Genomic DNA, 27,348 nt, shown 5'->3' with positions numbered 1-27,348 from the left:
TCCTCAGGATGGATTTTGCTTTCATGTTCGGTGTGGGCCTTTGCAGCTTCCAGCTCCCATCATCACGAATACCAATTAAACAAAAGAAAGTCCACATCCAGTGTCTTTTTTCTCTTTGACCTGACACAGGCCACACGAACATTTCTCAACCAATCCATCGTTATTGCCAGAGGATACTGTACTTCAATTGGTCAGGCTTAGGTCAAGCCACCCTCAAAGCAGTGGAAAGGAGTTGGCTGCAGCAAAGCCACGTGGATGGGGAGTAGGAGGAGTAGATCCCCAAAAGAAACCCAGGGCAGTTGCCAACAGTAGCTGAGTGAATAATGGGAAATGAAAGAACACAAATGTCCAATATATCAATTTGTAAGTAAGCAAGCTGAAGCTTAGAGAAATTAAAAACAAAATTCAAACCCTGACCATTTCACTGTAAAGTCTGTTTTCACAATGTAATATTAGCGCCACCAAATACTAGTTGTATTTTTATTTTCTCAGCCTCTGTTTCCTCATGTGTACATATAGATATCAAGACAATGACATGAGATAATGCCAAAACACAGCTGGCTTTCAAGAAATATTAGCTAAAGTAGTGATGATGATAATCATCCTTGCCTTCCTATATCTGAATCCCTTTATTACCAGGGAACTCACTCACTATTTCCTGTGACAACCCACTTTATCTCTGGACAAAACCAAGTACTAGATATTTCTTCCTTTTGTTGAATTAGAAGTTCTCTTCTTGTGGCCTCCCACTTTTGACCAAGGTCCTCTCCTTGGGTAATAAATCCTCGTTCTTCTTTCACATGACGAACTATCAAAAAGTAGCTACAACTTTCATATTTCACCACTCCTTCCCTTTGCAGTTCCCTCTTTTCCTCCTTAGGCATAACATTCACAGTCTCCCTCTAAGTTTGCTGATTCAGCAGATGATGACTTGCTTTTGCATCCATTTGTAAGAAATACCCGGACCCCTGCTTGGCTTGGCTGCCCCCCTGCATGTCCTCTGATTTGCTTGCCTATGAGGACTATAATGGATTTATCCTCCCTATTGAGAAGCTATATTTTCCTTAATATAACCTAAAATCAAATTCACTTTTTTGTCAATCACACATTGACATCTTTGGTTTCTCTTGACTTATATTTGAAATCTCCAAAATTTTACATAAAAATTGTTTTAGTATATTAAGCAATTTCTGCCATACTCTATGTTTAGCAGGTTTTTTGTCTTAATGTAAGTACTTATTTTTAATTCTTTACACTGTCCTCTTATGAGATTCAGCCCATTGCTTTGGCATGCAAAGATCTTGTTGGATGTTTTTTTCATCTCAGTGTATCTGCAGCTTTGCCAAAGTTCTTGTCATCTGTAAATTTTATGAGCAAGCCACTCTGGTCTTCATTTTAAAACACTGATTAAAATGTTGACCACATGGGGCCAGGAGACTCTTATTCCATAGCAGTGGTATCTGCCCCTTAGACTTGTTTGCTATTATTTCCTTGATCGTATTTTTTAACAAATGTATCGTATGCATCCATTTGCATCCTGTGCCTGATTTCAAACCAAATGCCTCTTTTGTGCTTATGAGTGAATCATGAGAGACTTTGTCCAAAGGGCTATGTATTTATCCCTGAAAGTAAATATTTCAATAGTTCTAAGTCAATTTTTACTACTTCTTATTCTTAATGGCTATATATAGGTAATGTTTACTTTTACATTAAGTTTAAGTATACATTTATTTTATTCAAATCGTTTAGAGTTATTTTGTCTGTTTTGTATTCTCTGAATTTTCCCAGTAAGTGGTCATTGTAAAAGGTCTTTCCTCTTGGAGGAAGGATTGAAGGTATAATTAGAATGTTATCTTGATTCATACTTGAAAATTAAGGGGATATAAAACTTGAGTATCGCTATACCAAATAAGACAGTTGTGTCAGTATTTTAAAATCAACTCACACACAAAAAAAGTAAAAGATAAAAATCCCTACCCATTTAGTTTTACCAACAAATTATAACAAATATACAAAGAACAGATCATTACAATCTCATTCAAACTTTCCCAGATAATTGAAACAGAAAAAAATTCTCCAGCTTATTCTACAGGGCTAGTATAGCCATGACAATACCAGACTAGGACAGTATGAGAAATGAAAATACAGACTCATCTTAATTGTGAATATATATGCATAACTCATAAATAAAAATTTTTAGCAAAATGACTCTAGCAGTGCTTAAAGTAAATAATAATTAACATTTGCTGAGTTCTTACTATATATCAGGTACTGGCCTTTTAAGACAACATAAAACAAATTTCAGTAAAGCAGTAAAATTGCTGGAAGTGAGATCAATTTAGAGAAACTAATTGTTTTCTTACATACTAGTCATAATAAATTGAAAATGTAATATTAAAAATGTTATTTAAAGTAGAAAAATATACAATACCTATGGGAAAATGTAGCTTTTGAGAATAAAATGATAAGTTTATTGAAAGCAATTAAATAAGAAAATTGAGAAATATATCATGTTCGTGGATGGGAGAGCTTGATGTGGCAAAGATGTAAATTTTCAATAAATTTAGTGAAATTTTTGATAAAATGCCAACAGAAGTTTCCATGAAAGATGACAAGCTGATTTTTAAATTTACAAGATCAAGTGAAACAGATACCCAAGACAGTTTCACAGAAGGAAAAGAAGATGAGAGTTGTTGGGGGAGAAGAACAGGCAGTTATTTCCCTACCAGATATCAAATGTTGTAAAATCATAGTAATCAAGACAGTGTAGCACTGGTGCAAGATAAGCAAATAAACCATAGAATAGAACAGAGAGGCAAGAAACAAATCCATGCACATATGGAAACTGAATATATGCTAGGGGAATATTGGCAATAAAGAAGGATGGACTGTTCAATAAATGGTTCTGAGACAATTGTCCACATCACAACATGCATAAATTAATATTAGATGGAATAAAGACCTAAATACATAAAACAAATCTAAGTCTCTTCTTTAGTAAAATTTAAAATAATCTCTCAGCAAGCAAGCAATAAAAGGGAACATCCTTATTCTGATAAAAGATATCTATTAATACTAAACAACTAAACTAAAATTACAGTTATTAGGGAAATATTAATGTTTCTCCTTGAATTAAAAAATAAGATAAGGATATCACTTGGTGTACTAGTCCGTTTTCACGCTGCTGATAAAGACATACCTGAGACTGGGCAATTTACAAAAGAAAGGTTTACTGGACTCACAGTTCCATGTGATTGAGGAGGCTTCACAATCATGGCAGAAGGTGAAAGGCACTTCTTACCTGGTGGTGGCAAGAAAGAATGAGGAGGTTGTGAAAGCTGAAACCCCATATCAAACCATCAAATCTCATGAGACTTATTTACTACCACGAGAACAGTACGGGGAAAACCAACCCCATGATTCAAGTATCTCCCACGGGGTCCCTCCCACAGCACGTGGGAATTATGGGAGTACAATTAAAGATGAGATTTGGGTGGGGACACAGAGCCAAACCGTATCACTTGGGCAATGAATTTGTTTTCTACTTAAATTATATCAGGGATAAAATTTGATGTTTTGTAAATCAGAACCTTTTTAGAAGGGAAAGTTGCTTTCCAGTGCTCCTAAGTTTCCAAACTCGTTCTTTGCCATATGAAAGTAGTCTGTAATGTCTTTTCAGCACCGATAAGTAAAAGCACGACCAATGCTAGTGCAGCACAAGTTAGCATATCTTTCCTTCAAGACCATACAACCGCAATGGATTATGTGAGGGTTTATAGGGAAGCCCTTTCAAAATTTTTATTTGAAACTCCATGATGCAATGAACTCCATTGCTATTGAATCTAAAAGTAGTAATGTCCCTTTTTCTGCATTTATGAATCAGTGATCATAATAAAGAAATATACCTCTTCATCAATATGCCTTTTACACGGTCCTCTGGCACAAGTCACAAAATGACCTCAAATGATTTGAAACTTCAGTAGAAAGTCTTTGAAAAGAAAATATAACATTATCTCAGCAAGAGTCCAGATTCCTTTTTCACTTGCTGGCAATGACCTGGAAAATACTGTCCAGTTAATTATGATAAATTCAGCTCATTTTTTTCTCTATGTGAGACAACATTCAAACCACTGGTTGGTGAGCAGTCTCAGAAAAATGGAGATAGAAAATTGTCCCCCCCCATTTAATATGATAGTAATATATATATGACATAGGATATATGAGAGTTAAATAGATAAAATATCTGTACTTTGTACAATTCTGGGCCCATAGTTCATCAATGGTTACCATGATTCCTACCATCATCATCATCATCATCCTGGTTGTTTTTGTCATCACCAATTGAGTATCTGCCATGTACCAGGTCCATATTAAAAGATTGGAGGCAGGCCAGGCCCAGTGGCTCACGCCAGTAATCCCAGCACTTGGGAGGCTAAGGTGGGAAGATCACTTGTGGTCAGGAGTTCAAGACCAGCCTGGCCAATCTGGTGAGACCCCATCTCTACTAAAAATACAAAAATTAGCCCGGCATGGTGGCACACTCCTGTAGTCCCAGCTACTTGGGAAGCTGAGGCAGGAGAATCCCTTGAACCTGGGAAGCAGAGGTTGTGGTGAGCCAAGATCATGCCACTGCACTCTAGCCTGGGTGATAGGGTGAGACTCCATCTCAAAAAAAAAAAAAAGATTGGAGGCAGAGCCATATCCATTAATGGAGTTTCATAATCTCTAGAGAGATCCTTAACCATTAAAATTTATTATGCAATTATTCTTAAAGGAAGTGGTTTTTAGGTTCACCATATAATAAGTTGTTAGGAAAGAGTTTATTAATCAAATGTTCTACGAAACAAGCTACTAAGAAATCTTATTAAGAATATTCAACCTGAATATTAATACTCATAGAAAAATATTAAATGTAGGGTTTTAAAAAGACAATGCACATATAGATCAAGGAATAGAGACATATCTAAAAACAGAAAAAGACTTTGAAATTGTTAAACCAAGTCATGGATCAGATCTAAGTCAGAGTTTGCACCTTCTTGACTTCACCAGTAGATGCTGCTGTGAAGTAAAACAAGGCCTGCATAGATTTGGACATTTGTATGCTGAACTCTGAAAAATGACGTATCCACAATGGAGAAGAATCCTTACCTTCATTTATTTGTTCATATTTTTGTTTGCTTGCTTATTTATGTTTCAATCCACTGAAAACAACTTGGAAAAACATTTTTTATGATAACTATATTATTTTCACTATAACTTTATGGTTTAGAAAGCACTTTTATGAAAATTATCTGCTTACTAACAAGGTAGGCAAGTCTTGTTACCCTTAATTTCTTGACTAATTTGAGACTCATAGAGGTTACTTGACAGGCTCGATTTCTTATAGTTATTAAGTTAGTAGGTGATGGTGCCAGAATTGAAATGCTGGATTTCTGACCCCAAGCCCAGCAAACTTTTCTTCTCTACTCCAGTTTATAAAACTTGATGCAAGGGTCAGTCATATGAATGTTCATGTTCACTGATTCCAAGAATACATCAATGAACATATACAATTACTTTAATCAAGACTTTAACCTTAGGAGTATATTTCTTAAGTGGCTGAAAGACAATTTTGGAAACATTTGGCCTTAGTAAAACTAAGGGAAGAGATTTCTAATATAATATTTGACAGGAAATGAAACAAAAATCAATGATAATTTCTTGTTTGTTTGCAAATCTAATTCTTCATTAAAGTGAAGTCAGTCAAGTAATTGTAAATAGCAAGCTCTACAATTCTACAACATACGCTTAGTAGAAAAAAGTTCTGAATGTATTTTAAAGGAGTTAATACTTATAAGCCAATTAATATTGTAATAGATGAGGAAAATATATCAACTGATTTTAGTTTATATATTATCTCTGCAATAAAAGTTAGCTGTAACTGACATGCATACATACATACATACTAGAGTGACAAACTGTTCCAGTTTGCCTAGGACTGAGGGGTTCCCAGGACATGGGACTTTCAGTGCTAAAGCCTGGGACAGTCTTAGGCAAACCAGAACCGTTGCTCACTCTACACACACAAATAATATTATTTATATGCATAAAAAATACACAGACACATTTTTTTTCTCCTAATAGCTTGAGTCATCTTGCGCAACTATTTTACTATGCTGTAATATGGTGATGCCTAAATAACTGGTGAATAAAAATGTGTGTCAATGTGCTAACCTAAGCCAGCATGCCGATACTTCTTTTTAGATGTTTTATCTCTGTTTTACACATTTCTTAATTCCTCCTTTTGCTAACACCTATATATTCTCAGACTCATTGTTATTGCTTAGTTTTGTGTGTGTGTGTGTGTGTGTGTGTGTGTGTAAGTCAGATATCCAACTTCCTGAGAATTTGTAAAATGTATTTTACAAGTTTAGGCTATGGGTTTTTAGAGAGAATAAAGTTTTTTGGTTTTTTGAGATGGAGTCTCGCTCAGTTGCCAGGCTGGAGAGCAGTAGCATATTCTCGGTTCACTGCCATCTCCGCTTCCCGGTTCAAGCGATTCTCCTGCCTCAACCTCTCAAGTAGCTGGGATTACAAGCGTGCCACCATCACACCCAGCTATTTTTTGTACTTTTAGTACAGACAGGGTTTCACCGTGTTGGCCAAGATGGTCTTGATCTCCTGACTTCGTGATCTGCCCACCATGGCGTCCCAAAGTGCTGGGATTACAGGCGTGAGGCACAGCACCCGGCTGTAGTTTTTTTAAATAAAAAAAAAATTACTGGATCAAAATTAGATAGGGTATTCAACCAATTAACAGATTAAACATGACCAAAATATATTTTTCTCTCATGTAAACGATGTCCATGGGCAGGCAGCCCAGGACTGGCTAGATGGCTTCACAATGATCAGAAATCCATGCTGCTTCTGTATTATTGCATGGAATGTCATGGTCTAAGATGGTTGCTGAAATTTCAGCCCATTACTATATTCCAATCAGACAGAAGGAGGAAAAGAATCACATATAAGATTTCAGCATTGGTCAGACTGTAGTTATATGGCTGGATCAAGTTGCAAGTAATGTCGAAAAATGTAGACGTTACTCTGAGTGGTCACATGTGCCACTAAAGCTAGAATTCTGTCATTTAGAAAAAGAGAGAAAATGGATATTTGGAAAGAATTAGAAGTCCCTAGAACAGCTAGCTAGAGTTACTGCTCTAGCAGATGAAATTTTTACTTTTTTAACCCAAGAATTGTTTATTTTCTTCTATTTGTTTGTTCTTTGCCCTAAACATGTAATTACTTTAAAAAATTAAAAGTTTTCTTACATTAAATTCTGTCAGCATATGAGTTTGCATTTGTCTTGGCCTGCAACATCTAGCATCACTGCAACATGTATAATTCATGCTGCAGCATGTAAAGAAGTTGAAATCGTGCCTATTTTTCTGCTTAACTTTTGGGTCTAGTTTTTCTTCTTCCTGCTGGGAGTTTAAGTCATACAGACAATGGCTAGACTTTGTATGTGCCCAGTGTGCCTACAGCCTTGAATTATGTGCTCTCCAAGAGTATGAGACTGGTCTATCAGCTCATAACTACAAGTGACGTTCATAGAGAGTTAGCCTCTTTTATGGGTTTCACAAGTGGGATGAAGCTATACTTATATGATGAGCATACCTCAAAAATTATTAGATTTATGGAATTTTACTGCTGAAAGGCACTGAGTCCAATCATCTTCTTTTACTGAGAGGATCCAGAGGAGTTGTGTAACTTGTCTGACACCCTAGTTAGTTAGTTACAAAATTACTCCTGGCCCTATTCTCCAAACCTCATGAAGAGGAAATGTCCTGTGGTTGTCCATGCCCTATCTTTAGAAAGACATATCATCACTGTGGGTCCATCACATTTCAGAAGCAGCTTTGTGAGGCCCTTCTATCAGCCCTCACATAGAATCTATAGAATACTAGCATGGTGGGGAAAAGTTACTTCCCCATCCACAGTGTGAAGAGGCTTGACCTCTCCCTCATAAGTAAGAGAATGGGGTGTGCTTTCAGGGCAGCGGTTGTTTCTTTTCCAGATTCTTAGATCTCCTAAATAACAGTCCTAAGCCATTTCTTGCAAGCATCATGTGTATCTGGGGAACTGTGATGAGTCATGTTTGATGTTCGTTTTTATGTTACACAGTACAGAAGGTTGTATAAGCTCCTAGAATCATCAAATGGGAAGAGACCTAGAGATCCTTATTTCCTCAGTTCCTTGATTTCTCAGTTGAGAAAACTAAAACCCACAGAGAAGAATAGACTTGGCAGAGATAATATTTCCTGCTTGTGATTTACAGGAGGAAGTTAAAGCTTAAAACAAGTCTATAGTTGTTCATTCCTAACAATATTAACCATGCTGTTTACATAATAGTATCTGAAAACTAACTGCCTACTTTAAATGAAAAGAAAAAAGTATGAGTTTGCTCCAAGACATCTCTTAAATTTACAATTAAATGACATGAGTAGTTTATAAAATATTTTATTTACAGTAGAGCTTTACAAAAATAGTCTTAATAAAATTAACACAAATCCCTTTTACAATATAACTTATATGACTATCTTCTCAAAAAAGTGACATTCGATTATAACACATAAACTACATATAGTTATTAAGTCACCTTGTAGTATAAATATGTTTTCATCTTCTTTTTTTGTAATAAAGTTCATACCAGTAACAATGGACAATGGATCTTCTTTTGTTATTCTTCCAACGTAAAAGTCATCTCTGGCCAAAACAAAATTAACTGAAGAAAAGTAAAACAATTGTCCTTCTGTTCAACAATACAGTCCTTTCTAATTATTTGAAAGTTTATCTGACAGAGACACAGCATTAAACTGAAAGCACCATGGCGTAAAGTCTAGTAACATTATCTTCAAAAGCTTTTTCCAATGTCTTTCCTTCAACTGTTTATTCAGTATTTTGCCAGTATAAATAAAGATTGAGCTCAACTCTCTACTTCATTAGTCTCAAGTGTTCCTATTATGCATCGAGTTTTCAGACCTTCCCAGCTGGCATGTATTTTAAGTGTGAGTTTCTTTCTTTGGCTTCAAGTGGAGTTTCACAACACTTATGAAACATACTGAGCCCCTCCATGCGGCTGGATCTCTGTGACTCCCCACCCAACAATATTCCCCCGGATGTGACAAGACTCTGCTCCTCCGGTCTCTCTTATCTCTTCATTGCTAAGAACACTATCCCAGATATTGAAGCCTGTGATTCTCCCAGAGAAGGCTAATGTTTCATCAAAGCCACCACCCACACAGCAGCCATTCTTTTCTTGGCCAATCTGCAGGATTCCTCCCTCTGGAACAATGTGACCTATGGCCATCTCAACAGTGGTAGCCACCAGTTCACCATTTACCCACAAGGATGTGAGCCCTTTCTCTGAATTCCAGGTGCCGCACAGGTGAGTCCACCTTCCTAATGAAACCATTGCTTCAGCAACCAGCTTGTTCTCCTCTCCACCCACCACAAACACTATGGACTGGTAGCTGAGATACAGCTGGATCTCATATGGATTCCTTTTTGTGCCATAGGAAAACAGTATGGTTTTGTTTAATATGTCTGTGGCTTTGACCCAAATGCAGGCACTGAAAGACTCAAGCCTCAGTGGTCTCACTGGATACACGCTTCCAAAAATCTTCTTGGAACGCATTGGGAATAAAATAGCTGTTTCACAACCTAGAGTAGCAAGAAAAGATGAATATTAAAAAAAATATAAATTCATTCAAAATGATTCTGGTATTATTTTAACATAAGCATTTTAATAACTATAATTGAAAGCTGTATGCAATCCTACATTATGACCTAAGAGGCTTCAGGTGTAATCTCTGCAGAGCAAAGAAAATGAGAAAAAGGAAAGCCAGTTGTCTTATCCAATGAAACATCTAAATGAAGAGAAAGCCTGCAAATAGAAAAGCCAACTAGTCTTAACCCACAAAATAATAAAAGACATGACTACCTCCCCTTCCAATTTGCATATTTCTGTTACTGCTTAAAAAAAAAAAAAAGCTGAATCACTATCAGTTAACTTCAGACAATAATTCTATAATTTCCAATAATTCAGAGCCCAGCCTGGTTCTCTCTTTCTGCCACCACCAAGTTCCTAAAATGATAAACCTATGAAATCCAGTAGACCTAGTTTGCTCCATTTAGCCTTTAACAACATGCATTTTTCAGCAAAATTCTAGAATAGTGATGTTATTGCAGAATATATTTTAATACACCAAATGTTCTCAGATATTTACAAACTTTGTAGAGTTTTTAGAAAACTACCTTTGAAAGGCAACAATGTATAATAATGATGACTAAGTTTACTGGGCATTCGTGATGTGCCAGATACTGTTCTAATCACTTTGCATGTCATTTTAATCCTCATGCCAATCCCAAGAGATCGTCTTTTTTATTCCTGTTATACAGATGAGAAAACTTAGGCAAAAGTAACTTGTCTATGTTACTTTTATGTTATGTTGTCTATGTTACATAGCTAATAAGTAGTAATATTAGAGTTTGAATTTTTGCGGTCTGGTTGCAAAGGCCACACCCTTAACCAGCACAGGACATTGCCTCTATATTAATAGAACACCTAGATTTCTCTAGGAGGGCTAAAATTCAGATGGTGTTACTACTAATGAGCTGTGTAACTTTGGATGAGCCTCATAATTTCTCCAGGCTTCAGTGTTATCTAAAAAAGGCCCTTCCATTCTGCTCCTAATATTCTGCAAGTCTGTAAGCAGCCAGTGTGTAGCACTTAAGAGCTGAATAGAAGAATGTTTAAAAATTCTTACTTTGTCCACATGCTTATAATTACTATTTAAGTAGTAATAGAAATTCTTAAAGAAGAGTACGTTCTTTCAAGGGGCCTGGTTGAAGAACATGTTTCTGCTAAAGAGCACTTAGGAGGAGGACTTTCAAATTTGAGGTGGAAAGCTCAGTAACTTTCCACCACTGTCCATCTCAAGGCCACTTAGTCATTTGGGAAACTGGAGATGCTGAAACAAAAACTTTTTATGTGTCTCTGGGAAAGAACAAGTGAGCTCTTCATCTATCTATCAAAATATTGAAATATCTATCTATCTCTGTGTGTGTGTATACACATATATACACATATATGTGTGTGTATGTATATACACACACATATGTAGCCCTGAGCCACTTGTAGGAACCTGACATAATTTACATATTATATTATATTAAATTATATATATCTAACATACACATACACACATATATGTATATAAATGTGTGTATATATATAAATGTGTTTTTGTATATATATATGTGTGTGTATGTATGTATGTATTTTTAAAAAAACACCTAAATTAGGGATAGATATAACAACCTAAAGAAGATTTGCCATAAGACAGCTTTGAAAAGCCAACTCCCAGAATGGTTCCAGAATAACTGGTAAAGAGACAGAACTTGCAGAAACCAAAGATCCATGTAAAAGTGTGGTAAACTATGTCAGATTCCTACAAGGGGATCAGGGCTAGGCTCTGTCCAGAAAACATTAAACAAATATGGACCTTATCCTTTAGTATTAGGCATAGTCAAATAAAATATTGACATTCAGAAAATCATGTAAAAGTAACTACAATACTAACACAAAACTGGCCCTGTCATGCTTTGATACTTTTTCACTAAATAATTTGAACTTTTGAAGATTTTTAAAAATTAATTTTTGATGAGGCACTGATTCTTTTTTCAAATGACATTGCTAGGTACATCTTTTTTTCTAGCTATGTTAATTAAAATCAAATAAAAATCATTGAACAGGAAATCACCACATCCATGGGCATTTGATATAGTCTCTATAAAGTTTCAGTAAAGTAGCGTTCAAGAGGGTGCCTTACTGCAATCTAATTAAGTGATTTCCTCTTTAAATAAGCCCAGGCAGTCAGGATTGCGTTCCAAAGCACTCCTTGATTGCATCTCAGACTCAGCTTCTCTCTAGGCTACACTGGCTATTTAAGTTCATGGATAGATGAACCACATGTTGGCTATTTTGGGTGAGCTTCTTTTGGGAACCAGTGATACCCATTTCATAAGATAGTTTCTGATACTTTAAAGAAGTATTAAGAGGCTTCTGGCTCTTAATACTTCTTTAAAGTATCAGAAACTATCTTATGAAATGGCTGTTAACTAATAGGTTTTTCTGATTATTGAAGACCAAACAAAAATTAAAGCCAGGTTCTTAGGAGGCTAACAACAGAATGGTTAGGAGCCAAGTTGGCTGGAGACCAAGAGAAGAGAAATCAAAGCATATTGGTAAAAGAATTATCGATGTAATAAGGATTAACCTTTTAAATTCAGAAATACATCGCTCTTCTGCTCTAACTAATATGCAAAGATGAAGATTAAAAAATAGAGTAATTCTTCAGTTTTTCAGGTGCATTATATGTACAATGACTTTACATTGTTTGCAAAACACAAGACATTTCATTCATTAAAATGGCTGCAGAATTCTAATTTCTCTCCTATCACATTGAGGATCTACTGTACTTTTTGATTTTATGCTTCTTCTCCTCTGATGCACTATTTGATATTTACTGATAAGCACTACTCAAATATTTTGAAAATATGGTATAATTTCTCTAACTTTAAGTGAAACATGCTTTCAAACATGCTTCTTCCCCCCCTCCCCCCATGTAGCAAAAGTTGTTTTCTTGGAAATACAGGGAAGAATTCTCAGGAAAAGTGCAAGTTATATTTTCTTACCTAGGACACTGATTTTCTAATATAATCCAAATTGATTGTCACACCACCATTTCTTAGAAGTTTTGGCATACAAAGGAGTATTGCTAGGCTCCAAGTCTTCTATTTCTTTCTTTTAACCATCTTTAGAATGTATTATTTTGGGAACTCATGTCTGTTTAGAGATTCATGGAGTGTCACATGAGACTTTGAGAAGTTGCCTCTGGTTTGAACAGTCACTCTCCTGTTTGGCCCCAGTTCTCTGAATCCCTGGGGTGGGGCTGGGATCGCCTTCACGGATTGGCCCTCACACTTGACTGTTCCACGCTGAATCTCAAACCTCACACCCTCTGACCTCCCCTGTCACTCTTATTCCACAAACCCTGGAGGCTGGGGGATCCCTGGAGAATTCCGCTGACCCTTCGGGAGATTAGATTCAGCCTCAAGTTTCTTGCTGAGAATGGGCGGAGAGGAGGGGCCGGCGGAGGGACTGGAAAACATCCCTAAACGTTAGCCTGGGCCCTGAAATAGTGCGGGAAACCAGAGCTCCTCAAAAGACAGAGCCAAGATAAAATTAGAAGACGTGAAAATCCCTAACGGAGGGAAGCTGGGCGGCGAGAGGGGTCACGATTATAACGGGCCAGTGGACCTCCTGCAGCGTCTGATCAGATCGGGTGTCAGGGGCCCTAGAAGTCTTATTTCAAGACTGTGATGGTTACCTCCACAACTTTCTTTAGAGTTCCTTAGGACTGAGGAATACTTTTTTAAAGCCGATTTTCCCGCCTTGTATGGTATGTCTGAGCTCTGTGCCGGTGCATGGAGAAATAGGTGTGTGTGTGTGTGTGTGTGTGTGTGTGTGCGCGCGCGCGCGCGCGCGCTTCCCATGAAAGCTTCCCCTAGAAAATTGCCTGGCTTGACTCGCCGTTACGCGCGCTCCCGGAACAAAGCCGCAGCGGGAGGTCCCGGCCCAGCAAGCCTCCTTACCTGCCGGCAGCGAGCTCCGGGCCGCCCAGCCCTGCACCGCGCCCAGCTCCGCTCGCGTCTGCCGCAGCTCCTCCAGCACCGCGGCCAGGGCGCGAACCGCCTCCTCTGGGAGCCGCGCCTCCGCGCTCTCCAAACGCGCCAGCCTGCGGCCCGCGTCGCGGCTCGCCTGCAGCAGCTCCTCCAGAGCACCGGCCAGCCTGGCCTCCCCTGGGGCTTCTGGCGCGCACGGCCTCGCCAGGCTGCCCGCGAGCCGGCCCAGCTCCGCCCGCAGCCTCTGCAGCTCGCCCCGCAGGACGTCGTCCGTGGCTTGCAGCATCATGCCCTCTCTCATCTGGGAGTTCTCCAGCATGATGAAGAGCTTGTCCCATTCCGAGTGCTCCTGACGGCAGTCGCACGGCGTGGCTAGAGCGCGGGATGCACACACGTTACCAGCCCGCCCAGGCCTGTCTAGGATGTGCTTTGTAAAAGCTGACCTCCCTCGGTGGTGCCAAGTTGCAGCCCGTCCCTGGCATTTCCCTTCCCTTTAAGGACACTTCCGAAAAACAGCACTTAAATGTCTCAAGAACGACAGAAATCATTCATTCAGGTATAGATTAAGTTGTATCCTATGAAATCGCCGGTTATGTAGCTCAAAACAGTCAAATATCGGCGATTTTATATGACTCAACCCATTATGTATGTTACAGAAATAACTGAAACCTCCCTCTTTCTTCAAGTGCTTCTCATTTAGGCAAAACAAACTAAAAATTTTAACTCGTCTCACCGGCTACAAAGTATATGTGTATTATTTAGACCAAGAGGTGGATATATAGTTAGGGTTAGCAGAGAAACATTAAAGTGAACTTACGGTCCTCAGTGGGATGGAGTCCATTGTCTATTTCGTTGTCCAAATTCACATACATGAGATCATAATCGTCCGAGTTTTCGGCCAACACCGCAGACCAGAGAGCACAAAACAGAATCGTAAGGAGATGCATTGCTGGAGAGACGCAAAGTTCCTTCCACAGCTGGTGGGAGGAGACTCTCAAGTGAACTGAGTTTGAGCAGAGGAGAGTGAGAGTGAGAGGCTGGAGGAGAGAGCCCTTAATAAATGCTGGGGAAAGCCTGAATGGGGATGAATGAGTAATGCTGGTGGCACTGTGGTAACGGGAGTTCCCCTGAATTAGGTGGGGGAGGGGGCTGGGTGGGAGGGCGCGGAAATGTGGAAGTTGCACAATAGTAAACCGCAAAGGTTTACACTGCAGTCAGATTAACTGCAGGAGGGTCAGAGGGGAAAGAGGAGAGAAACTGGGTTTCCACTATTCTCCTGACAATTAGCTGTTGTAACGTGAATTGATAGCAATGAAAATGAAGAAGGGGTGGTAGGGGGAGAAATTTCAGAGGATACTGAATGAATTCACCATTTCAGCATTTTCTGTGAGCTGTTCTTATTTCATAGCCCTTTATATATAGAAAACTTTCCATGTTTCCTTTGTACACTGTTTTACAGGTTGAAAATGAAAATGGTCTGATTCCAAGATAAACCAACATATTAAGAATTGTTATGGCTCTGGAAGTCAAGTCCAATCCAAGCTGTCTTGTCTTTAATCCTTCTGTAGTTGCACCTGTACTTTTATAGACACACTTTTGAAATGACAAACAACACAGTACAACTGGGTAAACCTAAATGGGGTGGGGGCCGGAAGCTGGGAAAAAAGGAATATACTTATTTAGTTACTTAGGTATGTTTTTTTCATAACTTGGTATTATGTGGACATTATATTATTCTACAAGGTGTAGAGGCAAGGATCATGTTTTAAAAGTAAACATAGAGATTTTTTGCTTTTAACAATATATACAGGTCTGTGTTCATATGATATTAATAAAAACTTAAAAGATACAGATGGGCTCCCATTAAAGTAAGGGAAATATCCAGGGGCCAAAGAGAGAGAGGAAACCAAAACCAACAATCCCATGAGCTGATGCTAGGGCTCCTCTGGAATAGGAATGAAGAGAGTTAAGGGTTATTAGTTCTATAATCACCAAATGTTGATGACCATGGGGAAGCAAAGCTTAGTTCAAAGGTGGAGAATTAGATGAGAGACTCTCATGAAAGCCAGGAACCTAGAGGGTTACATATTGTATTTCAGTAGGTACATTCTACCCTGCCCTAACACAAAAAGGTAGGAAGCAACCATGTCTCTCTTTGAACTCTACAAGGTCCCTCTGAGTTTGCAAATTTGGGCCTGACCTCAAACATGTTTGGAATTCCAATGTATACTGTCTGCCACTGTAAAAAAAAATTCACAATGATATTATGATATTTGAACATGTGAGGAAGCAAATCACTATAAATGAAAATCAGCAGAAACCAAAAAGGATTAGACACCCCTCCCCAAGAATTTAATTTATTTGAAATATCAGCCAAAGGCTAGAAAATAAATATGTTTAAAATTATTTAAGCTCTAAAGGAAGGAATTGAAAATATGAGAAAAGAATAAGACATTGTCAAAAAGAAAAAGGCAAGGTGATTTTTTAAAGAACCAAATATAACTTCTAGAATTAAAAAAAGGCAATTAAAATTTTTAAAAGCTCAAGGCATGGATTAAGTGGCAAATTAGGCAAAGCTGAGAAGAACATTAATGAACTGGAGGACAGATATAAGGAAATAATCTAAAATGTATGCTTTTATGTTCAGTAAAAGTATTCTAAAATCCTTTCATTGTTCAGGAGGATGATAAAGAAATTTACTAATTTTGCTTTGCTCAAAAAAATTTGTTACAATTTCAAGGACAACTACCAAAAGAACATAGACATCCAAATTGAAGGAGCAGGGAGAATGTTTAAAGAAAGACTTGGTCTATTTAAAAAAAAAAAAAAAAAGTACGGCCGGGCACTGTGGCTCACGCCTGTAACCCCAGCACTTTGGGAGGCCGAGGCAGGTGGATCACGAGGTCAGGAGATCAAGACCATCCTGGCTAACATGGTGAAACCCCATCTCTACTGAAAATACGAAAAATTAGCCAGGCACGGTGGCACACGCTTATAGTCCCAGCTACTCAGGAGGCTGAGGCAGGAGAATTACTTGAATCCAGGAGGTGGAGGTTGCAGTGAGCAGAGTTTGCGCCACTGCACTCCAGCCTGGGTGACAAAACAAGATTCTGTCTAAAAAAAAAAAAAAATCAGTGAAGGAGGAAAAAATAGCACAAAGAAGGTAAGTAAAAGGTACAATATTATGTCCTAAAAATAAATCAAAATATACCAATAATTACCATAAATGTTAATGAAAAATGTTTTCCAATTAAGAGACAAATATTTCTATTTGTCATATAGAAATATTTTAGGCTCGGCTCACATTCAGAATCCCAGTACTCTGGGAGGCCAGAGTGGGAGCATCACTTGAGGCCAGTAGTTTGAGATAAGCCTGATCAACATAGCAAGACCCCTGTCTGTATAAAAAATTTAAAAATTAGCCTGGTGTGGTGGTGTGCACTTGTAATCTTAGCTACTCAGGAGGCTGAGGCAGGAGGATCACTTGAGGCTGGGAGGTTGAGACTGCAGTGAGCTATGATCACGCCACTGCATTCCAGCCTGGGTGACAGAATGAGACCCTGACACACACACAGACACACACATACACACACACACACACACGAAAAAGAAAAGAAAAAGAAAGAAGGAAAGAAAGAGAAAAGAAATATTTTAAAATCCAGCTATACATCACTTACAAAAACAACACATAAAACATAAGAAAGTAGAAATTTTAAAAGTTAAAAACGTTAAATTGGAGGGGAGGAAGAGAACATACTAAGCAAGTGCTATTCCAAAAAGCTAGCATAGCAATAGTACTATCAGCAAGAAATAGACTTAGGCAAAAGAGGATAGTTCACTATGATACAAAGAAATACTTTAACAGGAAGATACCTTTGAATTATCTAGTAACATAGTTTCAAAAAATATGTACTAAAGATTGACGGAATTATAAGGAGAAATGGACAAATCCATAATCATGGAGGGAGATTTTAACATAAGTGATAAGTTCACCTATGTCATAACTTATCATTCAAATGCCAAAAGAGTCTGTCAAAGGATACAGAAACTTCAACTACATAATTTAAAGTTTGATATAATAAAATATATAGAGTACTGCCCAGATGGTTTGATGTGCAAGTTCTACCAAACATTCAAGGAACACATAATCCCACCTTATACAAACTGCTTCTGAGAATGGAGTGTGCAAGAATGTGCTAAATTCGTTTTACATGTCTGCTAAGTATGATACCAAAAAGAGACAAGGACAGTACAAGAAAGAACTGCAACCTGTCTCATCAAGAATGTAGATGCAAAAGCTCTAAATAAAGAATTAGTCAAACAAACACAGCAATATGAATAAAAATACACATTATGCAGAGCAGTGTGCCTAAAATATATTATAGCCAAGTTGAGTTTATTCCAAGGCTGCAAGATTGATTAAATGTTGGAATAGCTATTAATTTATTAGATTAACAGTTTAAAGGAGAAGAATCATCATATCAACAGATGAGAAAAATGTTTGATAAAATTCAACACTCAAAATAATCAAACTAGAAAGCAGACAGGAACTTACTTCAACTGAAAAAGTATAAATACCAAAACCGATAGAAACAGATACATATGTAATTGTAAATCCTTGGAAACATACTTTTTAAAAACAGGAATAACACAAGGATATCCATGGACAGTACTCTATTCATTAAAATGTGTACTGGAAGTCCCTGCCTGTGAAGCAGGACATAAGGACATAAGGAGAAGGGACGTAAGGATTAGGATGGAAAGAAACAAAGTTATTATTATTTATTGTGAGTGGATCATCTACATACAGAAAATCCAAGAGACTCGGAAGACATTATTAATAAGAACTGTACAAATTTTATTGGATATAAGATCAACATACAAAAATCTATGCTTTCTAAATACCAGTAGGTAAATTGAAAATGCCTTTGAAAATAAAAAAGTTTTCATTTACATTAGCAAGAATAGCTATGGGATACCCAAGCAACAATTTAACAAAAGACACATAAGACACAGATAATTGTAACACCTTATTTAAAGGCATAAAAAGATCTACATAAATGGAAAGATAAATTATCTCCTGAAATTAGAAGACTCAGTTTTACAAAAATGTCAGTTATGCCAAATTAGTCTATATGTTCAACATGAAAAAAAAAATCCCAGTCTGGTTTTTCAAGGTTGTTAACAGACTGATACTAAAGTTTGTATACAGTAGCCAAGAAGAGTTTGAAGAAGTAGGAGGTGAGGAAATATGCCCTATGAGATACAATGATTTATTATAACATTATTGTAATTAAGAAAATGTAGACCTGATGAAGAGATGGTTAAATGCACAGAAACAGACCCACACACATATGGAAAACCTAATATATGAAAGAGGTGTTGCAAATCAGAAGAGTAACAATTGACTACTCAATAGATGATGCTGAAAAAGTTATTTTATATAAAGAAAAATATAATGAAACTTCTTCCTTATGTGTACAAAAGTCAATTCCAGATGGACTAAAGACAACTACAAGAAAACAAAACTGTAATGCCTTCAAGAGAAAATATAGGAGAATATTTTTATGAACCTGGAATACAGAAAAATTTCTAACAAAAAACCTAAACGATGAAGTAAAAAAATGAAAAAAAGTTGACTATATTAAGGCTATACTTTACAATAAATAAATAAACAATTCATTCAATAGTTCTGAATAATTTTAAGGAACTGATAAACATTAATAAGAAAAAATGCCAACATCCCAATAGAATATAGGCAAAGTATGTGAATGGCCAAATCACAAGAGAGGAAATCACCTATAAATATATGAAAAGGGTGCTCAGACTTACAAGTAATTGGGAAATGAAAATTAAAGCAAAAATATTAGATACATCCCATCAAACATTAGCAAACACCAATGTCTGTCACAACCAAATGTCGGCAAGGATGTGGACCAACAGAAACACTCATGCTGCTGGTGGGAGTAGATTGTCATAATCTTGGTGGTAGGAAGAATAATGGTCCTCCAAAGATGTCTATGTTGGCCGGGTGCAGTGGTTCAAGCCTGTAATCCCAGCACTTTGGGAGGCCGAGGAGGGTGGATCACGAGGTCAAGAGATCGAGACCATCCTGGTCAACATGGTGAAACCCCGTCTCTACTAAAAATACAAAAAATTAGCTGGGCATGGTGGCGCGTGCCTGTAATCCCAGCTACTCGGGAGGCCGAGGCAGGAGAATTGCCTGAACCCAGGAGGTGGAGGTTGCGGTGAGCCGAGATCGTGCCATTGCACTCCAGCCTGGGTAACAAGAGCGAAACTCTGTCTCAAAAAAAAAAAAAAAAAAGAAAAGAAAAAAAAAAAAGAAAAGATGTCCATGTTCTTTCTAGTACCCAGAACCTATGAATATGTTATGTAATATGCATTTCAGATAGAATTAAGGTTGCTAAATAAGATAGGGAGATAATCCTAGATTATTCAGATAAACCCAATATAATCATGAGGGTCCTTAAAAGTGGAAAAGGGAGGCAGAAGAGAGAATCACAAGGAGAGATGTGATGAAGAAACAGGGATCAGAGAGATGCCATGTTGCTGGCTGTGAAGATGGAGAAAGGGGCCACAAACCAAGAAATGCAGGCAGCCTCTAAAAGCTGGATATATCAGTCTGTTTTCACACTGCTATAAGGATACTACCTGAGACTGGGTAATTTATGAATAAAAGAGGTTTAATTGACTCACAGTTCCACATGATTGCAGAGGCCTCAGGAAACTTACAATTCTGATGGAAGGCGAAGGACAAACCAGGAGAGAAAGGAGAGCACAGGGGAAATGGCCACTTTTCACCTATCAGATCTCATGAGACCTCCCTCACTATAACGAAAACAGCATAAATAAAACCACTCTTACGATCCAGTCACCTCCCACCAGATCCCTCCCTCGATATGTGAGGATTATAATTCAAGACGCAATCTGGGTGGGGACACAGGGCCAAACCATGTCACTGGTTAAGTCAAGGAAACAAATTCTCTCCTAGAGCCTCCAGGAAGGAACCCAGCCCTGGGCACACATTGATTTTAACTTAGGGTGATGTATGTCAGACTTCTGAACTACAGAAATATAAGGTAATAAATCTGTGGTATTTTAGGCCACTAATTTTGAGATAATTCCTTATGACAGCTATAGAAAATGAATACAATTGCTCCACAAAGAAATTTTTGAACATCTACAAACTTAACTCCAAGGAACATACCCAGTGCTTTGCCACTTACTATGTGGTCCAGGGGCTATCAGTGTCACCTGAGAGCTTGTTAGAAATTCAGATTCCCAAACCCTACCTTCAACCTGTTGAATCAACATCTGAGTTTTTGTTTTCGTTTTTGTTTTTTTAAGACGGAGTTTCGCTCGTTACCCAGGCTGGCGTGCAATGGCGCGATCTTGGCTCACCGCAACCTCCACCTCCTGGGTTCAAGCAATTTTCCTGCCTCAGCCTCCCGAGTAGCTGGGACTACAGGTGCGCCACCATGCCCAGCTAATTTTTTGTATTTTTAGTAGAGACGGGGTTTCACCATGTTGACCAGGATGGTCTCGATCTCTTGACCTCGTGATCCACCCTCCTCGGCCTCCCAAAGTGCTGGGATTATAGGCGTGTGCTACCGCGCCCGGCCAACATCTGAGTTTTAAAAGATGCCCAGGTGATTACTAAGTACATTAGACTCAGAAGCACTACCTTATGAAATAACTCTCATTTTTGCACAGAGACAGTTATTTCAGCACTATTGACTAAAGCAACAAATAATAACAACATAATATATTTCAATCATAAAATGTGTGAATAAGTTGTTGCATATTTATACACTGGAATAACACATAGCTGTGAGAATAAATGAAGAAGAGCTTCTTGGAGGTTTAACTTCAACAAAATGTTGCATAGGAAAAAATATGTTGCAAAGGGATATGTACAGTATGATGTTATTCATAGACAATTTTAAAGCACCCAAAACAACACTATAAAATGTTTATTGATACATACACATGTAATTAAAGTGTAAAAATATGTATGGAGATCATAAATACTACCTTTAGGATGATGGTTGTTTCTGGGGAGAAAAGGAAACAAATGGGATGAAAAGCGATTATGACGTAAGGTTAAGTTTGGACAAATCTGGTTGGTAGGTGCACCAGTGCTTCTTATGTTATTGCCTACATTTGTTTGATGACTTAAACTATTTCATAATTTAAAAGAATGTATTATTTAATTATAATGGAATTTATAAGATTTCTGCAAAAGTTCTGCATTCGTTTTTGTATTATTTCATTGAAATTCAAGTCAGCTGAAAATGACTAATCTGGGGTTTTCCCCTTCAAGGCTCCCAGGGCCTTTAGTGAGTTTGTACCAAAATGCCACACACCAGTTTCCTGTTTTAGGTTGCAACTACAGTCCCTTTTAACGTTACCATCAGTATCCTCTTGTAACTAAGTTCTATGATCTAATGTGGGCGGTACAAATTGGGTATTGCATTAAAAATTCCTGATCTTTTAAGGAGATGCTAATAGTAAAATAAGCAGAAAACAACACAAATTGTTGAAAATTATTTTATTGAAAATAAATACTGATGAACACAACCTTTTTAAAGAAAACTCTAAATATTTCCAACCACTTGTATTCTGGGGCACATGATAAAACCTGTTTTAGACTTATTCTATGAACTATATGTGGAAAAAAACAATTCTCATTTTTTATTGTCTCCCAAATTCATTCAGTTTTATTAGAATCATGCTTTCATTAAATTTAGATATTGATATTCTGAAAATTCTGGCCTTCTTTCTTTAATAATCATATCTAAATTGTCTTTTATTTATAGGCATGTTCCTACCATTTAATGAAGGTCTATATATCTGTAATTCCTACTTATTTGATTCTTTCTGTGTTTGGCTTCTACATACAAAGCCAAATTTAAAGTAAAAGTAAATAGAGTCAAGAAAATTCTCGTTCAAAAAATCCCTAGAAACCAACTCCCCTGAGACATTTATGTACTTGAGAGGATTTTGAGAGAAAAAAAATCCATACCATCAAGTGATAAGTAGATGTTGCTTGTATGTTGTTTGCTGCTAAGTTCCTATAGTTCATGTAGTGTTTTTCTTGAGGTTTTGCCATTTTAAATCTAGTTGTCTATACATGTCTTTGAGGAAATCATGTGTGACAAACCAGTTGAGGCTAAACTTCCCTTGAAATAGTGCAGAAATTGGGGATTTAAATTTGCATTACTACTTCCTATACTAAAAATAAGGCATAGCTTCTGTATGTGAGTTGTCTAAATTATGCTTCTGTATCTTTCAGGAATGTGAATTCATTCCTCTTCACTTTTCTTGTAGTTCAGTTTCATCTAGGTCCATGATTATAGCACTGCTTAGTTTTCATTTAAACATTACACAAATTTTGCTTCTCATCAGGAATTCTTTAGCAGAACTGTTTCCTTCTCAAGGGTGTGGTCTGATTACTGTCAAAGTTCCTCTATCCCCATGGTGCATTACTCAGGAAAATTTTTTATTAGTTAATGGTACTGATCATATCATAAAATATTTCCTTTTATAGAATCAGATTAAATCACATTTTAATCTCAGAATAAGTTACCATGTTATTTTTAGTAGAAGATTTGGCCATTAGTCTGTGCTATTTAATGTGTAAGTGTAAATGTTATTGCACTGGAAATAATGTTATTTCTGTTGCTTATGGCCTGATAAAGTCATCATTCCCCTTGTTGTTCCCTGAACAGGTAACACCGTGTTGTTGAGAGTGTTACCTGCTGTGTATGAAAAGCAGCCTCAGCCAATTAATAGACACCTGACAGAACTCTTGGCTTTAATGTCTCAGCTGGAACAGTCAGAACAGTACCATCTACTACGGCTTCTGCATGTAGCAGCAAAGAAAAAACAACGGGAGGTAAAAATTGTACATGTCATGGTACACACAACTAAGCATGTTTTTTTTGTGTGTGTGAACAGCATATGTGCTTAGGAGTTCCTGTCTCAAACATCTATATATGTCAATTTTAAAGTGAAAACCCTCATCTACTTATTACACTTGTATAATGAAAAATTGGCTCATGAAATTATGGCAGCTAAGAAATCCCATCTGTCATGTATAAGCAAGATGCCAAGGAAAACCAGTGGCAGTTTCAGTTCAAGTCTGAAAGCCTGAGAACTGGAGAGCTGATTGCATAAGTTACAGTCTGAGGACAGGAGAAGACCAATGTTCCAGCTCACAAAATCAGGCAGAGAAAGTAAATTCTACCTTCTTTCACCTATTTGTTCTATTCAGGCCCTCAGTTAATTGGATGAGGCCTATCCACATTGCAGATGCAGTCTGCTTTATTCAGTCTACCCACTGAAATGCTAATCTCATCTGAAATCACTCTCACAGACACACCCAGAAATAATGTTTACTCAAATATCTGGGTGCCCCATGATCCAGTCAAGTTAACACATAAAATTAACCAACACAGGTCGGGCATGGTGGCTCATACCTGTAATTTCAACGCTTTGGGAAGCTGAGGTGGGTGGATCACTTGAGGCCAGTACTTTGAGGCCATCCTGGGCAACATGGTGAAACTCTGTGTGTACAAAAAATTACAAAAATTAGCAGGGCATGGTGGAGTGCACCTGTAGTCACAGCTACTCAAGAGGCCGAGGTGGGAGAATCACCTGAGCCAGGGAAGTTGAGGCTGCAGTGAGCCATGATCATGCCACTGCACTCCAGCCTGAGTGACAGAGTGAGACCCTGTCTCAAAAAAAAAAAAAAAAAATCATCATACAGATACAGTAAGGAAAAGCAACAAATGTGCTGGGTGTGGTGGCTCATGCCTGTAATCCCAGCACTTTGGGAGGCCCACGTGGGTGGGTCACGAGGTCAGGAGTTTAAGACCAGCCTGGCCAAGATGGTGAAACCCCACCTCTACTAAAAATACAAAAATTAGCCAGGCATGGTGGCAGGAGCCTGTAATCCCAGCTCTTTGGGAGGCTGAGGAAGGAGAATTGCTTCTGCAACCCAGGCAGCAGAAGTTGCAGTGAGCTGAGATTGAGCTACTACACTCCAGCCTGGGTGACAGAGTGAGACTCTGTACTATAAATAAATAAATAGAAAAGCAACAAATGTGCAAATCTGTAGTTATTGTAGTGTGGCATTAAAGAAAGTTTAATGTGGCTGTGCAGTCCTAGGAACTGTAGTTTCTCAGGTAAGACCAAGAAAAGACCTACACTTAATCCTATTTGTGAATTAATCATCCTATAGTGAGAGCAAAGACTCATTCTCTAGATAGCAAATAAGTTGTCATTCTTTGGATTCAAGTAGAAGACTGTAACAATTAGGATGTTTATGATTATCAGTAATAGAACACCCAAACCAGAATAGTTTCATCAGTGAAAGGAATTTATAGCTAATGTGATGGGAAAAAATTCAGATGAGGTGTGATTCAAAAATAATGTGAACAAACAATTTTTCTATTTTGATTTCTCAGATTTGACTTCTAGGCTTCCATTTTCCACAGGCTTTCTCCTTGTCATCTCCAATAGGTGCTCGGGGTTCTCTTGGCACTTTGCTTCTCCTACATCTATCACTGCCACCAACATCCAACAAAAGTCTTGATATTCTCTCTGTTTAGGGCACATGCTGTACTCCTAGTGCTTCTCCTGAACTGGAGGATACACAGACAGAAACTAGAAGCTGCCAGGAAGAGGGAATTAGAAATGGATTCTAGAGGGAACCAATGTATTAGTCCGTTTTCATGCTGCTGATAAAGACATACCCAAGACTGGTAAGAAAAAGAGGTCTAATTCAACTTACAGTTCCACATGGCTGGGGAGGCCTCAGAATCATGGCAGGAGGCAAAAGGCACTTCTTACATGGGGGCAGCAAGAGAAAATAAGGAAGATACAAAAGCAGAAACCCCTGATAAAATCATCAGATCTCATGAGACTTATTCACTACCATGAGAACAGTATTGGAGACCCACCCCCATAATTCAAATTATCTCCCAATGTGTCCCTCCCATAACATGTGGGATGTGGAAATACAATTCAGGATGAGATTTTGGTGGGGACACAGAGTCAAAGTATAACATTACACCCCTGGCCCGTCCAAATCTCATGTCCTCACATTTCAAAACCAATCACGCCTTCCCAGCAGTACCCCAAAGTCTTAACTCATTTCAGCATTAACTCAAAGGTCCACAGTCCAAAGTCTTATCTGAGATAACGTAAGTCCCTTCTGCCTATGAGCCTGTAAAATCAAAAGCAAGTTAGTTACTTCCTAGATACAATGGGAGTACAGGCATTGGGTAAATGCAGCTGTTCTAAATGGGAGAAATTGGCCAAACCAGGGGCTACAGGTCCCACACAAGTCCGAAATCCAGCAGGGCAGTCACATATTAAAGCTCCAAAATGATCTCCATTGAATCCATGTCTCACATCTGAGTCACACCGATGCAAGGGTTCCCATGGTCTTGGGCAGTTCTGCTCCTGTGACTCTTCAGGGTACAGCATCCCTCTTGGCTGCTTTCACAGGCTGGGCTTTACTGTGTGGGGGCTCTGACCCAACATTTCCTTTCTGCACTGCTCTAGCAGAGGTTCTTCATGAGACCCCCATCCCTGCAGCAAACTTTTCTCTGGACATCCAGGCATTTCCATATAGTCTCTGAAATCTAGACGGGGGTTCCCAAACCTCAATTCTTGACTTCTGTGCACTCAACACCACATGGAAATTGTCAAGGCTTGGGGTTTACACCCTCTGAAGCCACGGCCAGAACTGTACATTAGCCCCTTTTCAGTCATAGCTAGAGTGTCTGGAACACAGGGCACCAAGTCCCTGAGCCACACACAGCCCAGGGACCCTGGGCCTTGCCCACGAAACCATTTTTTCCTCCTAGGTCTCTCGGTCTATGATGGGAGGGGCTACCATGAAACCCTCTGACATTCCCTGGAGATATTTTCCACATTGTCTTGGGGATTAACATTTGACTTCAATACTTAACGCAAATTTCTGTAGTCTACTTGAATTTCTCCTCAGAAAATAGGTTTTTCTTTTCTATCACATTGTCAGGATGCAAATTTTCCAAACTTTTATGCTCTGCTTCCCTTATAAAACTGGATGCCATTAATAGCACCCAAGTCACCTCTTGAATGCTTTGCTGCTTAGAAATTTCTTCACCAGACACCCCAAATCATCTCTCTCAAGTTCAAAGTTCCAGAAATTGCTAAGACAGGGGCAAAATGCTGTCAGTCTCTTTGCTAAAACATAACAAGAGTGGCCTTTGCTCTAGTTTCCAACAAGTTCATCTCCATCTGAGACCACCTCAGCCTGGATCTTATTGTTTATGTTGCTATCAGGGTTTTGGTGAAAGCCATTCAATAAGTCTCTAAGAAGTTTCAAATTTTCCCACATATTCCTGTTTCTTCTGAGCCCTCCAAATTGTTCCAACCTCTGCCAGTTACCCAGTTCCAAAGCAATTTCCACATTTTTGGGTATCTTTTCAACAACAGCCCACTCCACTGGTACCAATTTACTGTATTAGTCCATTTTCATGCTGCTGATAAAGACATACCCAAGACTGGGAAGAAAAAGAGGTTTAATTGGACTTACAATTCCACATG

General features: G+C 38.2%; 2 protein-coding genes across 4 annotated transcripts in view; one reads left to right on the top strand and one right to left on the bottom strand.

Moving 5' to 3' along the window:
* VEPH1 (ventricular zone expressed PH domain containing 1) overlaps positions 1–27,348 on the top strand; it is a 221,069-nt gene that overhangs the window by 46,886 nt on the left and 146,835 nt on the right. For all 3 annotated transcript variants that reach the window (XM_012447362.3, XM_012447363.3, XM_012447364.3), the window contains exon 5: positions 23,478–23,644. In XM_012447362.3, the coding sequence (XP_012302785.1) occupies positions 23,478–23,644 (167 nt within the window). The remainder of the gene's footprint in view (positions 1–23,477; positions 23,645–27,348) is intronic.
* The window catches only part of PTX3 (pentraxin 3), a 53,760-nt gene continuing 34,892 nt past the window's right edge, over positions 8,481–27,348 (bottom strand). The window contains exons 1-3 of the mRNA XM_064378859.1: positions 14,543–14,783; positions 13,696–14,097; positions 8,481–9,699 (exon numbers count right to left, since the gene is read on the bottom strand). Coding sequence (XP_064234929.1) covers positions 9,086–9,699; positions 13,696–14,097; positions 14,543–14,672 — 1,146 coding nt within the window. The 5' untranslated portion in view covers positions 14,673–14,783 and the 3' untranslated portion in view covers positions 8,481–9,085. Of the gene's footprint in view, positions 9,700–13,695; positions 14,098–14,542 lie in introns of the transcript that reaches the window.

Source organism: Aotus nancymaae, unplaced genomic scaffold (genome assembly GCF_030222135.1).
Source record: "Aotus nancymaae isolate 86718 unplaced genomic scaffold, 86718_ANA_hifiasm-v0.15.2.pri h1tg000019l, whole genome shotgun sequence".
NCBI lineage: Eukaryota > Metazoa > Chordata > Mammalia > Primates > Aotidae > Aotus > Aotus nancymaae.
The sequence above is the reverse complement of the archived record's forward strand: the minus strand, read 5'-3'. Positions and strand labels throughout refer to the sequence as shown.